At 43.7% G+C, this 22,082-nt stretch overlaps 1 protein-coding gene across 1 annotated transcript in view; it reads right to left on the bottom strand.

Annotated features, from left to right (window-relative positions):
- Positions 1-3,992: 3,992 nt before the first annotated feature.
- The window catches only part of NAGPA (N-acetylglucosamine-1-phosphodiester alpha-N-acetylglucosaminidase), a 37,738-nt gene continuing 19,648 nt past the window's right edge, over positions 3,993-22,082 (bottom strand). Inside the window, exons 6-11 of the mRNA XM_044273517.1 lie at positions 12,203-12,408; positions 12,062-12,109; positions 10,113-10,241; positions 7,926-8,057; positions 7,699-7,780; positions 3,993-4,768 (exon numbers count right to left, since the gene is read on the bottom strand). Of these exons, the coding sequence (XP_044129452.1) occupies positions 4,537-4,768; positions 7,699-7,780; positions 7,926-8,057; positions 10,113-10,241; positions 12,062-12,109; positions 12,203-12,408 (829 nt within the window). The 3' untranslated portion in view covers positions 3,993-4,536. The remainder of the gene's footprint in view (positions 4,769-7,698; positions 7,781-7,925; positions 8,058-10,112; positions 10,242-12,061; positions 12,110-12,202; positions 12,409-22,082) is intronic.

The following is a 22,082-nucleotide window of genomic DNA, read 5'->3' as shown; positions in this document are numbered from 1 at the left end:
GCGGGTAATGACCACATTAGGTAGTGACAACTCAAGCGGATGTCCATAAGCCAAAGCAAAGCAGAATCTTATTACGACATCACGATTGACAGTTACTACGGGTTCAGCATTATCAGCTTGGCTCACAGACGTAGTTCCTGTCCCCTCACACATCATGCCGGCTTCTATCAAACGCATTTAATACAGGTATATGGCGCATTTCATACAGGTATATTGCTTACGACACGAGTGGGCAATTACAAGAACAGGACAAAAATGAACAAATATAAAAATATAGATTTTATTTTATGTTATTCTGGCAGCATCATGTGAAATGTTTTTCCCATCCTCGCATGAACTGATCAGGGGTTGATAAAAGTTTAACCCCTTACCGGGAATCCATCGCCACACTCTTGGACTACTACATGAGTAAAACTGAAGATCAGGAGATCACTTTTTTTTTTTTTTTCTTACTGCCTCTCGTTCCCCCCACTGTCAGTGTTTAAAGCTATGCTAAAACATTGTCAGGACTGCTGTGCATGCGCACACGAGTCCACTCCATTATGTTAGTACAGCACAGTAGTCTGGACTGTGTATTTCAGGGCAGCTTCAAGTGCTAACAGCGTGGGAACGAGGGGCAGTAGGGAAATAAAAAAATTGCGGTCTGGACTCACATGCAGGACTTAAATCAGATAACAGTCCAGAAACGTGGTGACAGATTCCCTTTAAGGACAGGGCGATATTAGTTTTTTTTGCATTTTCTTTTCTTTACTGTCAGCCTTCCAGGAGCCATAAGTTTATTTTTCCGTTCACATAGCCATATAAGGACTTATTGTTTGTGGCACAAGTACTTTCTAATGGCACGATTTTTATACTACATACAATATAGTGAGAAAGGTGGGCGATATATAAATAATGCAATTCTACCAGTTTTATGCGTTTCGTTTTTATGGCGTTAACTTTGCAGTAAAACTGGGGCAGTACGATTACAGCAATACCATATACAATTTTTGGAAAACATTCTTTTTTTTGTATCACCATTTTCTGATCTTGATAACTTTTTTTTTTTTTATAGTAACAGAGCTGCGTGGGGGCTCATTTTTTTGCAGGACTGTAGTTTTTTTGGGCGCATGTATAACTTTTTTGGGGAGGTGAATTGATGACAAAGCAGTGGCCATTTAATTTTTTTTCCCCCATTACAGCGTTCACCATACTGGATATATATGTTTAGATTTTAAAAATAACATGGGTGTTTTTGGGCACGGCCGTGTAAATGATAAATATTTTTTTTATGGTTAGGGGACTTTAACAAGGAATTGTTAGATCGATTGCACCATAGACTGCAAACTGTCACCTGCAGACCTCCCTAGAACTACTGCTGTGGTAGCCTCAGATCCTTGAGAGGGACCGAGGCTACCACAAGGAATGAACAGCAATCCCAGTCGCCACATTGGGGAGCTGTTCCGGCACCAGGAGCGCAGCACTCCTGGGAAAAGCTACTTCAGATGCTGTGTGTACAATTGACCACGGCATCTGAGGGGTTAAATGTCTGAGATCTGCGTTATCGCCAATCTCGATATGTCGCTCGCTGCCCGCAGGAGCCAATTTTAAAGAACAGACATCCGCTGTATGTCCCGAAGGGGTTAAAGCACTTGTGCACAAACTATCTCTCTAGTGCCACCTACTGGATGACTACTCTATAAATGAAAGTTTGTCTCTTTTAAAACAGGACTTGGAACTTGATTTAGGAATCTAAAAAGTTAGAGCCAGAATCTTTTCCATAAGAAAAAGACCCCCATATGTAATTTCTGGGTTTATGCCCCTCATTAGAGCAGAGCAGGGTACTAGTTGGTGGCTGTGTGGGACGCTGCAGGCCCTCACACATGCATTATTTTCAATACGTGTGTTTTTCTGTCATTTAGGGTACAGTCACATGTCACATGCCATCTCCCACACTAGGGTTTCGGCTTAGGCAGTTTTAGGTGTACTGCTACTTTGGCTCCTGACGAAGTGCACGAGATATGTGCACAGAAACGCGTTGAGCCGTAGCCAAGTGTTACCAGGGACTGCTGGTTGCTGGTGGTACAACAGCCGGAACCAGCCATCACCTGTTATTGTTGTGCACCGCACGAGTGTCAGTGGTTGAGGGATGGTACAGTGCACAGCCATCCCGCTTGCTGACCATAACTGCCCAGTGACTGATTTTGTACTGGACAGTTTGGTAATGCTGTGAATGTTATCCCACCGGGCTCCTCTTTGTGAGATATTACATCTCTGAATACACCTGGTAATCCCAGTGGTTATACCATTCAACCAGCTCATAGCTAGTGCAGTGGCATCACGCTGCTCTTTGGATGATTACAGCCAATCACCAGTAGCGGTGGGATTTGTATACATTATTATCCGGGTCCGTATCAAATATGGGGTGTCCACAGTGTTCCCCCACATTATACACTGAGTGGGCATTGCGACCACATTTCTGTGCACCCTATTGAGTATTACTGGACTGGTTTTTGGCCCAACACTACTATTTTTAGGTTATTCACCTGTACATGTTTCTACGTTATGCATTGAATAAAACTATTTTTTTGCTCATTTTAACGTCCCTCCATATATTTGCTTTTTTTTTTGTTTACAGTCCCATGTGGCATAAATGCTATAACAAATATTTTGTGCAGAAAATCCACAGCATTTACAGTACAAGGAAGATTTCAGAAATGTCATCCACACACTGTGTTGACTTGTGCTGTTGGTTTTCAAGCAGTGAAGTGTCTCTGCGATGCTGGCAGAAATGCCGCTGCTAATACCAGCCCATTTCAGGCGTTTTTGTTTGCGGTAGCAGATTTCAGCCTCATCCTCTGCGGGAGCAGACTTGCTACATGTGGCACATACCAAGCCACAAAATGCATATGCTACAAATGAGAATGACAAGAAACCTGTTACAAAACCTGCATGTATGAGTGCACCCTTGTAGGCCAGTGCTGCATACTGAATTTTTCTCCCACTGCATTTAAGTTGCAGTCAATTCACAAACTTGCCGACTGTTTCCATTCTAATTGTGAATACAGCTCTGCACTATTGTAACAGGCTGTAACAGGGCACTGCAATGTACTTGCAGTATTACTCCATTTTTTTTTTATTCTATTCATCTATATGGCTAAATGGATTTCAGAAGGTGAACAACATAATGCAAGTGCCCCCTCTGAATAATCACGTACTGATGTCACCTGCTACTATGTATACGATCGGGAGAAGGCCTTGGATAATATAGATGATCAAGCATTTTGTTTGTACTGAAGCAGGGATGCCCAACCTGCAGCCCTCCTGCTGTGGCGAAACCACAACTCCCAACGTGCCCTGCTAGCCTGTAGGCTGTCTGTGAATACTGGGAGTTGTAGTTTTGCAACATCTGGAGGGACGCAGATTGGGTATCCCTGTACTAAAGCATGCCATACACACAAGATCATTCTGTCACCTACCCAATTGCTTTGCTTCAATAGCGATGAGGTAGGCGACAGATTCCCTTTAATGTCAGACGATTAATCTGACCACATAGAAGACGTACACACTTTGATCAGATCCATAAAAAAAAATTGTATTTTGCACATGATCCATCTTGCCTTGTTTTATCCAAGCCTGCTTCCACTTCAGTTAGGCTACTTTCACATTAGCGGTTTTTGCGGATCCGTCATGGGTTGGCAAAAATGCTTCCGTTACAATAATACAACCGCATGCATCAGTCATGAACGGATCCGGTTGTATTATGTCTTCTATAGCCATGACGGATCCATCATGAACACCATAAAACGTCAATGGGGGACGATTTGTTGTCTATTGTGTCAGAGAAAACGGATCCGTCCCCATTGACTTACATTGTGTGTGTCAGGACGGATTCGTCTTGCTCTGTACCACATCGCGGACAGAAAAACACTGGTTGGAGTGGTTTTTCTACCCGCGATGGGGACGCAACCAAACAGAACAGAATGCATTCTGGTGCATTCCATTGCATTCAGTTTTGTCCCCATTGACAATAAATAGGGACAAAACTGAATTGTTTTCTTCCCCTATGGAGATCCTATGACGGATCTCAATAGCGGAATTGAAAGCGCTAATGTGAAAGTAGCCTTAGTCAGGCTGTACTTACGTGCTTTGCTTTATCAACAAATTGGTCATCAAAAGCTCATTACACATGTACCTGGAGGATCCGCAAACCACAAGTTACTAAGTACGTGTTACCTTCCCGATAAAAACTCTGCAATCATACAGTGTGTGAACAAGAAAACTATTAAAAAGGACAAATAATCCAGTGTTGAAAAAAGCACAGCCTCTCTAAAAAAAATAAGGCTATGCAAATATTATTGCACTTTTTTTGTAAAAAAAAAATCAAGAATACTTTTTATAAATACTATACATTGCAATGAGTGTACTGCTAATGTACACATTCATTTCCTTCAAGTTTTACACCCATCTCGCTGGGTGCACACAAGGCACTAGACTGCTGCATAGCACAGCATGCATAGGTGGCGCGGACTAATCCCAGCCCGATTTGCAACGCATTCAATTCCTGGTTTCATTATGTGACGTGTCCACATCAATATCTGAGTGATACAAGTCGTTGGTCTCATACATATCTGGGACATCCACTTTTCCATTCATTTCTCGAAGCCGTTGGTAAGAATAATTCCATTCGTTCCTGGTTTTTCTACGAGGCCAGTGCGGTCTCACATTGAACCCAATGCTAACCACAAGCAGCACCAGGAGAGTACAGCTTAAGCCTGCCCATGAATGCCTGCAAAACACAGATATAGGATCACACATTAAAAATATGCTAAATACACGGGCAGAAATGATGATCAGCTAAGGGGGGCACCTGACACCTCCGGGAGCTCTTATGTCCTACAGAAACAAAGGGCTGGGCGTGTTGAAATATAACATGCCTCATTGTTCTCCCCCCTAGATGCCATGGGAGGGAGGAGGCAATCAGGCTTGACCCATCCACATTACAAATCGGATTATGTGTGGCCAGTTTAAAGTTGGACATACACATTAGATCCCACCAAAGTCGGCAGGTGACATTAATGTGTTTGAGGCCTCCAGACGATAAGGATGATGATCAGGCAGTTGTATTGCAACAGGCCTGATCCTTTCGTTCTCAGGGAGAGGTCTCCCTTTTTCCTGAGAAAATTGCAAATTATAGCACACAACTGATTCGCATAAAAATTTGTGACTTTTCTTGCCCCTCACAGTTCTGAAAAGTAACAAGAGAAGCAGGGGTTTAATGGGAGGGTCAGCAGGTGCAGATTTCATTTTCTGCATTTAGGAGAGTTCAAGATAAAACATTTGCAGCAATTCCCTGCAACTCCTTTCTGTCTAGGTCTTCCCTGAAACGCTGCAGTATTTCTGAGTAAGGGTACTATCACACTTGCGGCAGGACAGATCCGACAGGCTGTTCACCCTGTCGGATCCGTCCTTCCACTATTTTGCTGTGCCGTCCCATTGACTATAATGGGGACGGGGCGGAGCTCCGGCGCAGTACAGCAGTTTGCGTTGAGATGCCGCCGGACTAAAAAGTCGGACATGCAGGACTTTTAGTCCTGCGGCCTTTCGCTGTGCTGTGCCAGAGCTCTGCTCCCGTCCCCATTATAGTCAATGGGGAAGGAGCGGCGGTCCGGCGAAATAGCGGAAGGACGGATACGACAGGGTGAACAGCCTGTTGGATCTGTCCTGCCGCAAGTGTGAAAGTAGCCTCAGGCCTCTTGCACACAACCATATGTATTTTGCGGTCCGCTAAAAACGGATCTGCAAAAAATACAGATGACATCCGTGTGCATTCCGTATTTTGCGGAAACGGAACAGCTGGCCCCTAATAGAACAGTCCTATCCTTGTCCGTAATGCGGATAATAATATGACATGTTCTATTTTTTGGCGGAACGGAAATACAGAAACGGAATGCACACAGAGTATCCAGTGAAATTAATGATTCCGTATACGGTCTGCAAAAAAATAAATAAAAATACAAATATGGAACAGAAACGGAATGAAAATACGTTTGTGTGCAAGAGGCCTAAAACACAGTTCAGTATAGCCAGGGCACCTCCCGCTATAGTTCAATGTTGAAAAAAAAGCACAGTTCCTGTGCAGTTCAGCAGATACCCGGATTATGCAGAACTACAGCAGCAGATGCCCTAACCTGCGATCAGGGCAGTCTTTAACTCTGTACTAATGAAGTGCTTCCATTATAGAAGCGCTTCATTAGTACAGAAGAACCAGGAAGCAGTGAAGGATCTGTACTCACCGCTTCCTGGTCCACGGCTCGGCTATAGACTGTGCAGGGCTGCGCACGGCGCGAGGTCGCTCTGTGACCTCACACTGTGAGCCGCTATACACAGCCAGCCGACAGCAGAATGAAGAGGATCGCGATGGTGACCAGGAGCAGGAGAGGTGTTTTTATTTTATTTTATTTGCACTGGGGGCTGATGGCTGACATGAGGGGCTGACATTGGGGGAGCTTATGGCAGACATTGGGGGGGATGATCTAAGCCATTGGGGGTCTGATCTGAGGTCTGATTAACATTGGGGGTCTGATTGCTGGTCTGACCTGAGGTGTAATGAAAAATATTTTTTTCTTACTGTTCTCCTCTAAAACCTAGATGCATCTTATAGGGCGAAAAATACGGTACAGTGCAGCAGAGACCATAGTCAGTTTATATAGTGTTATATATTTTAATATGCACCTTGTGTTTTGTTACGCGCGTGAACCAGTCAGCCCCTGCCCACCCCCTAAGAGGCCTTAGTGCTATTTCTCAGCTCCCAACCAGCAGGGAACTACAAATTTATTTTGTGCCACAGGGTCCTCTAGCAATTCCTGCTAATTATCTGCTGCCCCCACAGATCATAATGTTATGACACACCCCAGATACATGCCCTAACCTTTTAAGATGGTAATACCACTTTAATTGTTACGTATATGGCTAGCTTAGGGTAACAGTCTCTAAGTGTCAGTTAAAAATTTATTATAATAAAAATAAATTCAATGTGTGATTATCCTCTTGAATATCATCTAGAATTTTAAATGGGGTTTTCTGAGATTATTTAACTTCTCTGGATAGGTCATCAGTATCTGATTGGGGGTCTGACAACCCAGGACCCCTGCCGATCAGCTGTTTGAGAAGGCACCGACGCTCGCAGTAGCACCACGGCCTTCTCGCAGCTTTGTCTAGGCCATATGGCGTCACGTTCATCGGTCACACGCTGTGCTTGGTGAGCTGAGAGAAGGCTGCAGCGCTACTTCAAGTGCTGATGACCCCCACCGATCAGATACTGGCGCCAGTGCCTTCCAGAGGTCATCGGTTGGAAAATCTCAGAAAACCCTTTTAATATGAGATTAAGTAAGGCTACTTTCACACTAGCCTTTTACATTTCCACTATTGAGATCCGTCAAAGGAAGAATACGCTTCAGTTTTGTCCCCGTTCATTGTCAACACATCGCGGACAGAGAAACGCTGCTTGCAGCATTCTGTTCCGTTGCGTCCCCATCGCAGACAGAATAACGCATAATAATAAGACATAATACAACCGGATCCGTTCATGACGGATACATGCGGTTGTATTGTTGTAATGGAAGCGTTTTTGCAGATCCATGACGGATCTGCAAAAACCGCTAGTGTGAAAGTAGCCTAAAATTCACAATGAATTACTAAACCGGAAGAGATTCTTACTCTGTTAGATACGTGACTTTGGCATCAGAGGGCACAGCGTCCCACCAGGAGGAGTTTAACAGAGATTCCATGCAGGAGCCAACTGGAATATTAGAAGAGAATTCATTTATATAGAACTAATGGCAGCAGGAGTTCACTCTTCCCAAGACGCACACGATTAGTAATCTATGTAAAAATATTATATTTATACATATAGCCACAGCCATTATGAGAATGAGAATGAAAACCTTTTGATAAAAGCTCAAGTGTCCTGGGCTCCTGGGTAAAGTTGCAGCTTCCTGTTACTGGATGGCAGTAACACTGTTTCCCACAATGGCAAATCTCCTGGCATCTCAAACCATAAAAACCAAATGGGCACACTACAGGAAAAAATAAATACAGTATTACATACAATATCAGGCTGCACATCTCAGTCGTGCTTACAGTCATACATGGAAATACAATGCAGTGCCGGATCCAACACATGAAGGACACTGGCAGTGACCAATAGATTCTACAGACTAAAGGCTCCATTCACACAGCAATGTGTGTTTTGCGGATCCGCAAAAAACACGGACCCCGGCAACGTGCGTTCCGCATTTTGCGGACCCCACATCGCCGGCACTTAATAGAAAATGTCTAATCTTGTCCGGAATTGCGGACAAAAATAGAACATGTTCTATTTTTTGGGGGGAACGGAATTGTGGACCCGGAATTCCGGATCCGGGCAGCACATAATGCTGCCCTATAGAAATTAATGGCTCCGCAATTCCGTTTCGCAAAATGCGGAACAGAATTGCGGACGTGTGAATGGAGCCTAAGGGCTCATTCACATGAAAGTAAGGGCTCCGTGCCCATGCTGCGGACCACTGGCTGTGTGCACTCTGTGTTGCAGATGAGGGCCCATTGACTTGAATGGGTCTGCAATCCACAAGATATGGCAAAAGATAAGACATGTCCTATCTTTTGTGGTGTGGCGGCACGGAAAGCGTTTCCGCGGGCTTCCGATCTGTGCCTTCGCTTTGCAAAATATAGGACATGTCTTATCTTTTGCCATATCTTGCAAATCGCTGACCCATTCAAGTCAATGTCTCTACAGCACGGAGTGCACACGGCCAGTGCCTGTATATAATGCGGACCAATAATACCACAATACCGGAACGGACCCCTTACGTTTATGTGCACGAGCCCTTAGGCCTCTTTCACACGGGCGTTGCGGGAAAAGATGCGGGTGCGTTCCGGGAACATGCGCGATTTTTCAGTGCGAGTGCAAAACATTGTAATGCGTTTTGCACTCGCGTGAGAAAAATCGGCATGTTTGGTACCCAAACCCGAACTTCTTCACAGAAGTTTGGGTTAGGTGCTGGGTGGATTGTACTATTTTCCCTTATAACATGGTTATAAGGGAAAATAACAGCATTCTGAATACAGAATGCTAAGTAAAATAGCGCTGGAGGGGTTAAAAAAATATATATAAATAATTAAACTCACCTTAATCCACTTGATAGCGCAGCCGACTTCTCTTCTGTCTTTGCTGTGTGCAGGAAAATGACCTGTGGTGACGTCACTCCGGTCATCACATGGTCCATCACCATGGTAAAAGATCATGTGACGGACCATGTGATGACTGGAGTGATGTCACCACAGGTCCTTTTTCTGCACACAGCAAAAAAGAAGACAGAAGAGAAGCCGGGCTGCGCGAGCAAGTGGTTTAAGGTGAGTTTAATAGTTTTTTATTTTTTTTTAACCCCTCCAGCGCTATTTTACTATGCATTCTGTATTCAGAATGCTATTATTTTCCCTTATAACCATGTTATAAGGAAAAATAATAATGATCGGGTCTCCATCCCGATCGTCTCCTAGCAACCGTGCGTGAAAATCGCACCGCATCCACAATTGCTTGCGATTTTCACGCAACCCCATTAATTTCTATGGGGCCTGCGTTACGTGAAAAACGCACAAAGAGGAGCATGCTGCGATTTTCACGCAACGCACAAGTGATGCGTGAAAATCAACGCTCATGTGAACAGCCCCATAGAAATTAATGGGTTGGGATTCAGTGCGGGTGCAATGCGTTCAACTCACGCATCACATCCGCGCTGAATACTCGCCTGTGTAAAAGGGGCCTTATAGTGAGGTTTGTTAGGCTCCCCCAAGCGTCTGCTGGTTTGATGGGAAAACATTTAGGGTCCTTTTACACAGGCAGATTGTCAGTCTATTCACATGCACCAATTGATGATACAGTGTGTAGACTAGCACTTTAAGTGTTGGCAATCACGCTTGGCACAGACACAAACTACTTTGGGGATGTGCATCTTTCTGCAACATTTTTGTCTTGCTGCTTTAAATGGGCAAAAAGTGAAAAAATAAATAAATGTAGATTCATTATTATTCACTCAAGTTCAGACGCAGGGTGACAGAATATAGGGCATTACCTTCCTCACAGTACAGTCCTGTAAACCCTGCTGGGCATTCACAAGTCCCATTAACATGGTGACAGGTCCCATGGTTCTGGCAATGACACACACTGGCACATCCTTCTCCATAGTGTCCATGCTTACAAGCTTAAAAGGAAAAAAATAATACATTTACTGCTGAAATGAAACACTCAACTAAGCGGTCTACATCTGTTTTAGATTGCTTTCACACAGAGCGTTTTTTGGAAAAATGGCACCTCAGTGAAAAAATAAAAACTCCAAGACAGATGCAGAAGTGTTTTTGGGTAAAAAAAAATTAAATAAAAATTTTGATACTGATGACCTATGCTCAGGATAGGTCACTGGTATCTAATCAGTGGGGTCCGACACCCGGGACCCCTGCCGTTCAGCTGAATGTGGTACCCAGACCCGAACCTCTTCACTGAAGTTCAGGTTTGGGTTCGGTGGTGTGTAGATGTAATTATTTTCCCTTATAACATGGTTATAAGGGAAAATAATAGCATTCTTTAATACAGAATGCTTAGTAGAAGGTCAATTGAGGGTAAAAAAAAAAAAAAAAAAAAAAAAAAAAAAAAAAAAAAAACTCCTCCTCTTGATCGCGTAGTTGCCGATCTCTTCTTACTTTAATCATGAGCTGCCGGCTAAAGGACCTGTGGTGACGTCACATTACATGGTACAATCACATGGTCCATCACCTTGGACCATGGACCATGTGATGATCTCAGTGACGTCACCACAGGTCCTTTGACAGGTCCTGAATAAAAATAGGAGGCCGGCAACTACGCAATCAAGAGGAGGAGGCGAGTTAATTTTATTTTTAAACCCTCAATTGACCTTCTACTAAGCATTCTGGATTAAAGAATGCTATTATTTTCCCTTATAACCATGTTATAAGAGAAAATAATTACATCTACACACCACCGAACACAAACCTGAACTTCAGTGAAGAAGTTCGGGTCTGGGTACCACATTCAGGTTTTTATCACGCGCGTACAAATCGCTTTGCACCCGCGCGATAAAAACGGAACGCAATCTCAGTCAAAACTGACTGCAATTGGGTACCTACTCGCGCGGGTTTGCCGCAGTACACCCGGGACGCATCCTGAACAAATCAGTCACGCCCGTGTGAACTCAGCCTTATTCCCCTCTCAGTGCCGACGCCAGTCTCCTGTCGATCTCTACTTCCTGCTGCGTTGATGACCTTGTGAGACAGGGACATGTGACTGCTGCAGCCAATAACTGGCTGTAGTGGGCGACCACTGTAGCCACTAGTTGGCTGCAGCCGTTAAAGGGGTTATCCCACTTTGCATTTTCATACTTACCTGCTGCCAGCGTGCCGTTCACTTCCTGGATTCTGGCTGGGGGGCGGGCTTCATCTTGATTGAAGTTTCCTCCGGGCCGGGCGCTGGACTGAATGCACACGCCGCCGCGCATGCGCCATGGTGACTTATTCCTGGCCAGTATAGTACAGAGCCGGCGTGCACGTTCGCGGCTCTGTACTATTCTGGCCAGGAAGAAGTCACCATCGTGCATGCGCGTTCAGGACAGCGAGCGGCCGGGAGAAAAGAAGAAGTCTTCTGTCCAAGCGCGGTCACTGGGATTCTGGAGAAGAGCGGTGGCCGTAACCAGGGGAGACTGAATGACAACAATGAGGCAAGTGGGATGAATTTTCTCCTAAACGGTGGGAATTGGTTAATCAAGTATATTTACAACAATTATCACTGTCAAATCATTAACAGATTTTCCAGTGATCATCATGATGGGATAACCCCTTTAAACATTCATGTGTAAGGACATCAACAGAGCAGCAGTTAGTAGACAACAGTGGGGAATGGAATCAGTGGGAGATCTCTATGGTGTCTTTTTTAGCTTATTTTCATCCTTTTTACATATATTTTTCCCCCTGTAAAATCCCCTTTGATTATGAGAAATGGAGTGAAGTTTACCACTGCTGCAGTTATTGCCCATCCAGCCAGAGTCACAAACACATCCACCTGCAGATGACAGAGAGCAAGCAGCCATTATAAAAACATTCCAGAGAGGTGACGCCTACAGTAAGTATACCACACATCGGAGGAGATACATACCTGGGGTGCAGGTCCCATGAGAACTGCAGTTTGATGGTCCACAGCTTAGAACTTCACAAGAACTCCCTGTCCAATAGTCTCTACAATGACACTCTCCTGCAATACACTGTCCGTGTCCTCCACAGTCTGAGGGATCACATGAGGGTTCATGGACACACACAATCGTAGACACGCTCCGTGGGCAACGCCACATTGCATCAAACTGACTGTGGACACAAATCAAAACTGTGTCAGATGGACAATAAATAAGAATATGTCACTACATTAATCATCTCAACATGTCTTACAGAAAACACCTACGCTAGAACACTGTTTAAAGGGGTTGTGTTGGCCACTCTTTTTTAGTTGGTCATAGAAGGGGTTTGAACTTAAAGGGGTTGTCCCACAAAAAATATTCAGCAGTTTTCAAACCAGCACATGGATCAAAATACTTTAGCAATTTCATCTAATTAAAAATGTTATATAGCCACTGAGTTACTCAATAAAATATATATGTATTGCATAACCTGCTGTTCTCTCTTTATCTTATTTCTCTGTCCAACTTTCTGAGGTGGACACACATGCTCCATTTCATCCTTCATTTGCCTCCTGATTTGCGATAGGAAAAGAGCTGAAGCAACCAGGACACACGCCCTGAGCTTCAGCAGAAAAGACACCCCCCTGAGCTTCAGCAGAAAGGACACACCCCTGAGCTTCAGCAGAAAGGACACACCCCGAGCTTCAGCAGAAAGGACACACCCCCGAGCTTCAGCAGAAAGGACACACCCCCGAGCTGCCACAGTGATATAAATCTAGCAGATCAAATGGAACAATGAATGAGGGAGCCTGGATTCATGTGCAGTACAGGGCTGGTTCTAGCTTTGTTAGAAAGAGATTATATACTATATCATTAACCCCTTAGTGCTATTTGACGAGTATACCCGTCATGGAGCAGTGTTACTTGATGCTCATGATGGGTACACACGTCATGGCTAGAAACTGTCACCATCTTTTACGTTATGGTGGCAGAGCTGTGATCATAGCTGCCATGAGACTTCATGGACCAATCAGCGCTGGTTTTATTAGAAGCGCAGCGTCTTCAGGGAGATGGGCTGTAACGGAGACTGCAGCGGCGCTCAGACACCCACAAACTGTTATAGGCTGTATGGTCCATACTGTTAGAGGCTCTGATGGTCCCTCCAATGGACCAATCAGAGCTGGAAGGCATCAGGGATCGCTGCTGTCATTGCGCTCTGACAGCCATCCCAGATGCGGATGCCATGTGAACCTTTCACCATGTAGGTGGTGACAGAGCTGTGATTAGCAGCTGTCACAGACAGCTACCAATCACAGTTTGCCAACCCAGGGCCAATCAGGAGACACGAGTCTGGGTAGGTGACTTCACCTCCTCTGATCACCTCAGTTCTGTCAGAGAGTTATTGTCGCTCAGAGCTCCTGTCAGTTGCACAAAATCGCTGAACACATCCCATCCACCTCCCATTACTTTCCAGTGAACCCCATCCTATATATATATATATATATATATATATATATATATATATATATATATATATATATATATCTATATATATATATATATATATACACACACACACACACACACACACACATATACACATATACACACACAGTTGCAAGAAAAAGTATGTGAACCCTTTGGAATTATATGGATTTCTGCACAAATTGGTCATAAAATGTGATCTGATCTTCATCTAAGTCACAACAATAGACAATCGCAGTCTGCTTAAACTAATAACACACAAATAATTAAATGTTACAATGTTTTTATTGAACACGCCATGTAAACATTCACAGTGCAGGTGGAAAAAGTATGTGAACCCTTGAACTTAATAACTGGTTGAACCTCCTTTGGCAGCAATAACTTCCACCAAACATTGCCTGTAGTTGCAGATCAGACGTGCACAACGGTCAGGAGTAATTCTTGACCATTCCTCTTTACAGAACTGTTTCAGTTCAGCAATATTCTTGGGATGTCTGGTGTGAATCGCTTTCTTGAGGTCATGCCACAGCATCTCAATCGGGTTGAGGTCAGGACTCTGACTGGGCCACTCTAGAAGGCGTGTTTTCTTCTGTTTAAAGGGGTTATCCCACTAAGCGTTTTCATACTTACCTGCTGCCGCCGCGCGTTCACTTCCTGGATTCTGGCTGGGGGCGGGCTTCATCTTGATTGAAGTCTTCTCCCGGCCGTGCCGCGCGCTGGACTGAATGCGCACGCCGCCGCGCATGCGCAATGGTGACTTATTCCTACAGAGCCGGCGTGCGCGTTCGCAGCTCTGTACTATTCTGGCCGGGAAGAAGTCACCGTCGCGCATGCGCGGCAGCGTGCGCGTTCAGAACAGCGAGCGGACCGGCCGGGAGAAAAGAAGGAGTCTTCTGGGCAAGCGCGACCTTCCGGCTTTTGGAGAAGAGCGGAGGTCATAACCAGGGGAGACCGAGTCACAACAATCAGGTAAGTGGGGATGAATTTTATCCTAATCGGTGGGGATTTGTTAATAAAGTATATTTACAAAAATGATCACTGTCAAATCATTAACAGATTTAACAGTGATCATTATGATGGGATAACCCCTTTAAGCCATTCGGTTGTTTATTTACCTCTATGCTTTGGGTCGTTGTCCTGTTGCAACACCCATCTTCTGTTGAGCTTCAGCTGGTGGACGGATGGCCTTAAGTTCTCCTGAAAAAGGTCTTGATAAACTTGGGAATTCATTTTTCCTTCAATGATAGCAATCCATCCAGGCCCTGACACAGCAAAGCAGCCCCAAACCATGATGCCCCCACCACCATACTTCACAGTTGGGATGAGGTTTTGATGTTGGTGTACTGTGCCTCTTTCTCCACACATAGTGTTGTGTGTTTCTTCCAAACAACTCAACTTTGGTTTCATCTGTCCACAGAATATTTTGCCAGTACTGCTGTGGAACATCCAGGTGCTCTTGTGCAAACTGTAAACGTGCAGCAATGTTTTTTTGGACAGCAGTGGCTTCCTCTTTGGTATCCTCCCATGAAATCCATTCTTGTTTAGTGTTTTACGTATCGTAGATTCGCTAACAGGGATGTTAGCATATGCCAGAGACTTTTGTAAGTCTTTAGCTGACACTCTAGGATCCTTCATCACCTCATTGAGCAGTCTGCGCTGTGCTCTTGCAGTCATCTTTACAGGATGGCCACTCCTAGGGAGAGTAGCAGCAGTGCTGAACTTTCTCCATTTATAGACAATTTGTCTTACCGTGGACTGATAAACAGCAAGGCTTTTGGAGATACTGTTTCTTTAACCCTTTCCAGCTTTATGCAAGTCAACAAGTCTTAAATCATAGGTCTTCTGAGAGCTCTTTTGTTGCAAGGCATCATTCACATCAGGCAATGCTTCTTGTGAAAAGCAAACCCAGAACTGGTGTGTGTTTTTTATAGGGCAGGGCAGCTGTAACCAACACCTCCAATCTCATCTCATTGATTGGACTCCAGTTGGCTGACACCTCACTCCAATTAGCTTTTGGAGATGTCATTAGTCTAGGGGTTCACATACTTTTTCCACCTGCACTGTGAATGTTTACATGGTGTGTCCAATAAAAACATGGTAACATTTAATTCTTTGTGTGTTATTAGTTTAAGCAGACAGTGATTGTCTATTGTTGTGACTTAGATGAAGATCAGATCACATTTTATGACCAATTTGTGCAGAAATCCATATCATTCCTATGGGTGGGGGTGTATATATATATATATATATATATATATATTTATATTATTATAATATTTTTTTTTTTCAGAGCAAATATTTTTAAATATATATATTTAGTGCCGTTTAGTTTTATAACTTTGTTAGCGGCCCTTTATTGTCCCCTTGATCATCCTCACTGACTAGCATCCACTAGTCCCTGACCCAGTGAGCCCCAGTACACCCAGGGCTCCTGCCAGTCACACAAAGCACTACATATCCCCACCCCGCCCAAATCGACATCCACATTGGCCAACGGCCGCCAGTCACTGACACAGTTTTAGTGTTATTTTAGTAGGTACGCCCAGCACCCCTATCAGAGTCGCATCAAGAACTACATATTTTCTAGAGGGCCTCACCCCCCTTCCCATTGACTAACGGCCATCAGTCACTGACCCAGTGAACCCTAACCCGATCCTATATAAAAAAAAATATTTACAGTTTTTCAGTTATTTTCTTGGATACACACAGACCCATTGCCAGAGTTACACCAAGAATACACACACACACACACACACACACACACACACACACACACACATATACTATTTCATCTTTTACATTTACTGGACTGTTTACTAAAATTCAAATATGGCGCATTGCAGGCGTGTACACCATGATTTGTTCAGACACGGAGTCTGCAAATGAAGGGGAAATTAATTTTATTGCATCATTTTCTTCAAATGAATCCGATGAACCCCCAAGAAGGCGCCAAAGGGTTGATGATCAGTCATTAACCCAATCAAGTGCACCTATTTAGGCACTCCCAGATAACTATGTGGCCCAGATACCCAACTTTACTGCTGATGCAGGTATACATGTGAATACGACTGGGTTTTGAGAAGTTGATTTTTTAAAGCTTTTCTTTATATTATCTGATAATTTTATTTTATTGATGGCTGTGCAAACCAATTTGTATGCAAACCAATTCATTGCCATGAATCCTACAACATTTCATGCCTAGAAAAGGACCCCTATCGACGCTGCGGAGAGGAGTACATTTTGGGGCATTGTATTAAGTATGGGCCTGGTAAAAAACAAAAACAAAAAACACCATCTATAAGAGCATATTGAAGTGAGTACAGATGTACTTTACTACACCCCAATGTACCGTGCAGTCATGTCTACAATGAGATTTGAAGCCATCATGAAATTTATACACTAAAATGATAATACCGGATGCCCACCCCAAGATGATCCCAATTTTGATAGATTGTATAAATTAAGGCCCATAATCACCCATTTCAATTCTAGGTTTGCAGAAATATATACCCCTAAAAAACATTGTTGTTGACGAATCCCTAATAAACTTCAAAGGAAGGCTGCAACTTGTGGTGCACCTTACACAGGTTGCTTATATAATGCATTTATACTTTACAGAAATGCATGCCAAGAGGCAACTTTTCTTGAATTTTAAGAATATGTAATACAGGTCCTCATATATGGGGACCGGGTGGAGGCCAGCTCCAGTACCACTTCTACATGTGCGGCAACAAGGATAGTGCCAGGACAGCACTTCCCCAGTGAAACTTCTCTCACTGCAAAAAAGAGCAAACCGCTAAAACATTGCCGTGTGTGTTGCAAAAATGGTATAAGAAAGTAAACCGGCTATCAACGTGAAACATGTCCATCAAAACCTGGCCTTTGTATGAAAAGATGCTTCAAAATTTACCATACTACTTTTGATGTATAATTTTATACTTTTACTTTCATGAAACTCTTTTTATTCTTTCCTGTTGCCCAGTGAGAATTTATATTGTCGAAAAATTTTAGTCCACCATGCCTAAATTATTCCAACTAAATTTAATGTACAAATTATAATGAAACTAAAAATCCACTATACCTCTAGATGAATACACCCTATGTGTGCTCAAAAACTGATGTATGGGCGCACAGCAGGCGTATAATTTTATACTTTTATGAAACCCTTTTTATTCTTTCCTGTTGCCCAGTGAGAATTTATATTTTCAAAAAATCTTAGTCTACCTTGTCTAAATGATTCCAACTAAATTTAAAGATGTACCCCCCTGCTGATGCTGCCACCCTGCCTGATTTTTTAAAATATCGCCCCTGCACCCCGTTGTGGCCCCCCGCAGATTTTGCGCTCAGTATGCCAATACTGAGCATCGGAACAGGGAGGAGGAGACGCCAGGGTTTCTCAATGGCCCCGCAAGTCCAGGTATTTATCTCCGATAATCCAAACCCAGGAAAGGTCCTCTTTAATGTACAAATTATAATGAAACTAAAAATCCACTATACCTCTAGATGAATACCTTAATGAGAGTAGTTTCCAAAATGTGGTCACTTATTAGGGGTTTCCACTGTGGGGGTACCTCAGGATCTATTCAAGTGAAACAAGGTGCTTGAAAACCATTCCAGCAACATCCGTCCTCCAAAAACCATATGGCGCTCTTTCCTGTCTGAACCCTGCTTTGTGCCAATATATTAGTTTACGAACAAGTACAGGGTGTTGCCATATTCAAGAGTAAACGGTTAAGAAATGGTGGTGCATTTTTTTGTTTTGCTCCATGGGAAATGTAAAAAGCCGGAATTAGACTTACCGGTAATTCATTTTCCACAAATCCACCATGACGGCCCAGAGAGATTGACCCCTGACCTCTGTAGGGGCAGGAACAGAGATAGGTTTAAAAGGACCCCTCCCACCACCATTCACCAGTGAGTTACAGATTATAGTGCTACAACCACCAGTTACAAGTGAGACAACTCAAAGTGTTTTTTTTTTTCCTATATTTTTTTTCTTTCTGGTATTAACTCATACCAAATTTTTTTTTTTTTTTTTTTTTTTTTTTTTTTAGGGCGGGATATCATGCCGTCAAGGTGGATTCGTGGAAAATGAATTACCGGTAAGTCTAATTCCGGCTTTCCACTTCACCACCATGACGGCCCAGAGAGACATAACAGATTATATACGTCTTAGGGTGGGGCAACGGCCTGAAGGACCTTGCGACCAAATGCGAGGTCGGAAGACCTGGATAAGTCGAGCCTATAATGTTTAATGAAGGTGTTAACATTAGACCAGGTTGCAGCCTGGCATATTTGATTTAGGGAAGCTCCTGCCTTTTCAGCGAAAGAGGCAGATATAGCTCTTGTGGAGTGAGCCCGAATGACCTCTGGACAACTGATGCCTTCGATCTTGTAGCAGTCTGTAATAGTCTGTCTTACCCAACGGGCAATGGTAGATCTGGAAGCTGCCTTCCCTTTATTTTTACCACAGAAGAGCACTAGTAAGTTGTCCACCTTCCTCAGGTCTTTAGTGGCCTCTAGGTATTTTAGTACTGTTTGTTTGACGTCTAGCATATGGAAACGTTCCTCTCCAGAATTTTTTGGATTTACACAAAAGGAGGGAAGAATGATCTCCTGGTTTCTATGGAAGTCTGTTACTACCTTTGGGAAAAACGTAGGGTCTAGCCTCAAGGTAATACGATCCTCCTGTATCGTGAGATTTGGTTGTCTTATTGACAATGCTTGGATCTCACTCAGTCTTTTTGCTGATGTTATGGCTATAAGAAAAGCCACCTTCTGAGAAAGATTCTTCAGGGAACTTGCGTCCACGGGTTCATAAGGTGGACCTGTGAGTCCTCTAAGGACAATCAGATTGAAGATCTCGATGTTTAAGGACCATTCTCCCTGGTCTATGGTAGTCCTGCTGAGGAAGTCTGCCGCACAGTTTAGGCTTTCTTTTAAATGAACTGCCGATATTGATCTTACATTTTTTTTTTCCCCAGAGGAAGATTTTTCTGGACAGACCTTCCAGCTTCTGAGACTGTGTGCCCCCCTGATGCTTGAGGTAGGACACGGTCGTTACATTGTCTGAATAGACCTTTATATGTTGGTTCCTTAGTTTTGGAGCGGCTGTTCGTATTGTCTCCCAAACTGCCCTGAGCTCCCTGTAGTTGGAGGACTGAGCTGCAATCTTCGGAGGCCAGTCTCCCTGGTAAAGATCTGAGTAATTTTTGCACCCCATCCTTTTATGCTGGTATCGGTCTGAATATGTACTGCTGGGGTCTTGAACCAGACCATGCCATTTTTTTATATTTTTGTTTGAAGCCACCACCGGACTGAAGATTTTATGTGGCCCGGGATCAGGATCTTTCTGTCCAACGAGGTCAGATTTTTGTCCCATTTTCTTAGAAGCCAGGACTGAAGGGCTCTGTAATGGGCCTGGCACCACGGGACTGCTACAATGCAGGCTGTCATCTGACCTAAAAGGCTCATCGTTTCTCTGAACGAGAAGGAGCAACGTCTCAGGAAGGCCCTGATTGATGACTGTAGGTTCTGGATTCTTTCTGCTGGGGAAGGAAGGTTGTTTGTTTTTCCGAATCCAGCAAAACCCCCAGGAATTTTACCCTGGTATTCGGAACTAGGGAGGACTTCTTTAGGTTTATCACCCAACCTAGATATGTCAGAAGGGAACAGAAGATTTCTCGATCTGCTATAGACTGAACCACCGTGTTTGAAATTAGTAGAAAGTCGTCTAGATAAGGGACGACCGTCACCCCCTGAGGTCTCAGGGAGGCGACCATTTCTACCACCAGCTTCGTGAAAATCCTTGGGGCTGAGGCCAGCCCGAAGGGGAGAGCCACGAACTGGAAGTGGTGAACAGACCCCCTGTGATCCTTTACTGCAAAACGCAGGAACTTCTGAGACTGGGAGTGAATGAGAACATGATAGTATGCGTCCTTCAGGTCGATTGTACAGAGGGACGCATCTTTTTGAATTAAGGGGATGGTAGAATTTAAAGATTCCATCTTGAACCTTTTGTAGATCACAAATTTGTTTAGCCTCTTTAGATTTATGATCATGCGGAAGGAGCCCCCCGGCTTTTTTACCAAGAAAAGGCTGGAGTAGAACCCCCGCCCTCGTTGAAGCTCGGGAACTGGAAGGGGACGCATCTCTGGGTGAAAAGGACCCGCGAGGGAGGCAAAGAATACCACCGATGCGGTCACCCAGGTATTCCAAAATAATAAAACGAGGTCCACTTCACCTCCCTGAAAGCCAGAGAGGACTTTTCTCTGTCCTGGCCACTATAGGGGCAAGAACACACTGGTGAATGGTGGTGGGAGGGGTCCTTTTAAACCTATCTCTGTTCCTGCCCCTACAGAGGTCAGGGGTTAATCTCTCTGGGCCGTCATGGTGGTGAAGTGGAAATGTGGGCCTTAAGCGACATTTTCATGAAAAAAAATTCAATTTTTCATTTTCATGGCCAATTGTTTCTAAATTCTATGAAACACCTGTTAGGCCAAAGTATTCACTACTGCAGAAAAGAGGTCACTTTTTGGGGGTATCCACTGTAGGGGTACCTTAGGGTGTCTTAATATGAGACATGGCACCTGAAAATTAATCCACTGAAATCTGCGATCTAAAACATCATTTTTTTAGCATATATGGGGTGTTAGCGCATTCGGGGGGGGAAATGGGGAACATTTTGTCCTGTTACCACTTGTGAAAGTGAAAAATGTGGGTGTAAAGCAACTTTTTCAGGAAAAAAAATGTAAATTTTAATTTTTCACAGCCAAGTGTTTCCTAAGGGCTGCGATCCCCATGCGCCTGCCCCACGGACCGTGCATTGCGGACCGCAATTTGCGGTCCACAGCATGGGCTTCACACGTTCATGTGAACGAGCCCTAATTCTGTGAAACATCTGATGGGTCAAAGTGCTCACTACACACCTTGAAATATTCCTTGATGGGTGTAGTTTCCGGAATGGGGCAACTTTTTGGGGGTTTCCACTGTAGGGCTACATATGCGACATAGCTCCCAATTACCATTCCAGCTGAATCCTCTCTCCAAAAGCCATATGGCGCTTTTGAGCTTTGTTTGGCTGTTAACCCTTGATGTGTTTCAGAAAAAGGATTAAAATTTAAAAACTACAAAAAAAAGTGAAATTTTAAAATGTAATTCCCATTTTCCTTTATTTCTCGTGGGGCACCTAAAGTGTTAAAGTTTGTAAAATCAGTTTGAATAGTTTGAGGGGTGTAGTTTCTAAAATGGGTGGTTTCTAACATGTAAGCCTCAGAAAGCGACTTCATAACTGAACTGGTCCTGAAAAATTTGGGTTTGGGAAATTCTTTAAATTTTAAGATTTGCTTCTAAACTTCTAATGTCCCAAAAAAATAAAAT

The sequence above is a fragment of the Bufo gargarizans genome, unplaced genomic scaffold, assembly GCF_014858855.1.
Source record: "Bufo gargarizans isolate SCDJY-AF-19 unplaced genomic scaffold, ASM1485885v1 fragScaff_scaffold_703_pilon:::fragment_4:::debris, whole genome shotgun sequence".
NCBI lineage: Eukaryota > Metazoa > Chordata > Amphibia > Anura > Bufonidae > Bufo > Bufo gargarizans.
The sequence above is the reverse complement of the archived record's forward strand: the minus strand, read 5'-3'. Positions and strand labels throughout refer to the sequence as shown.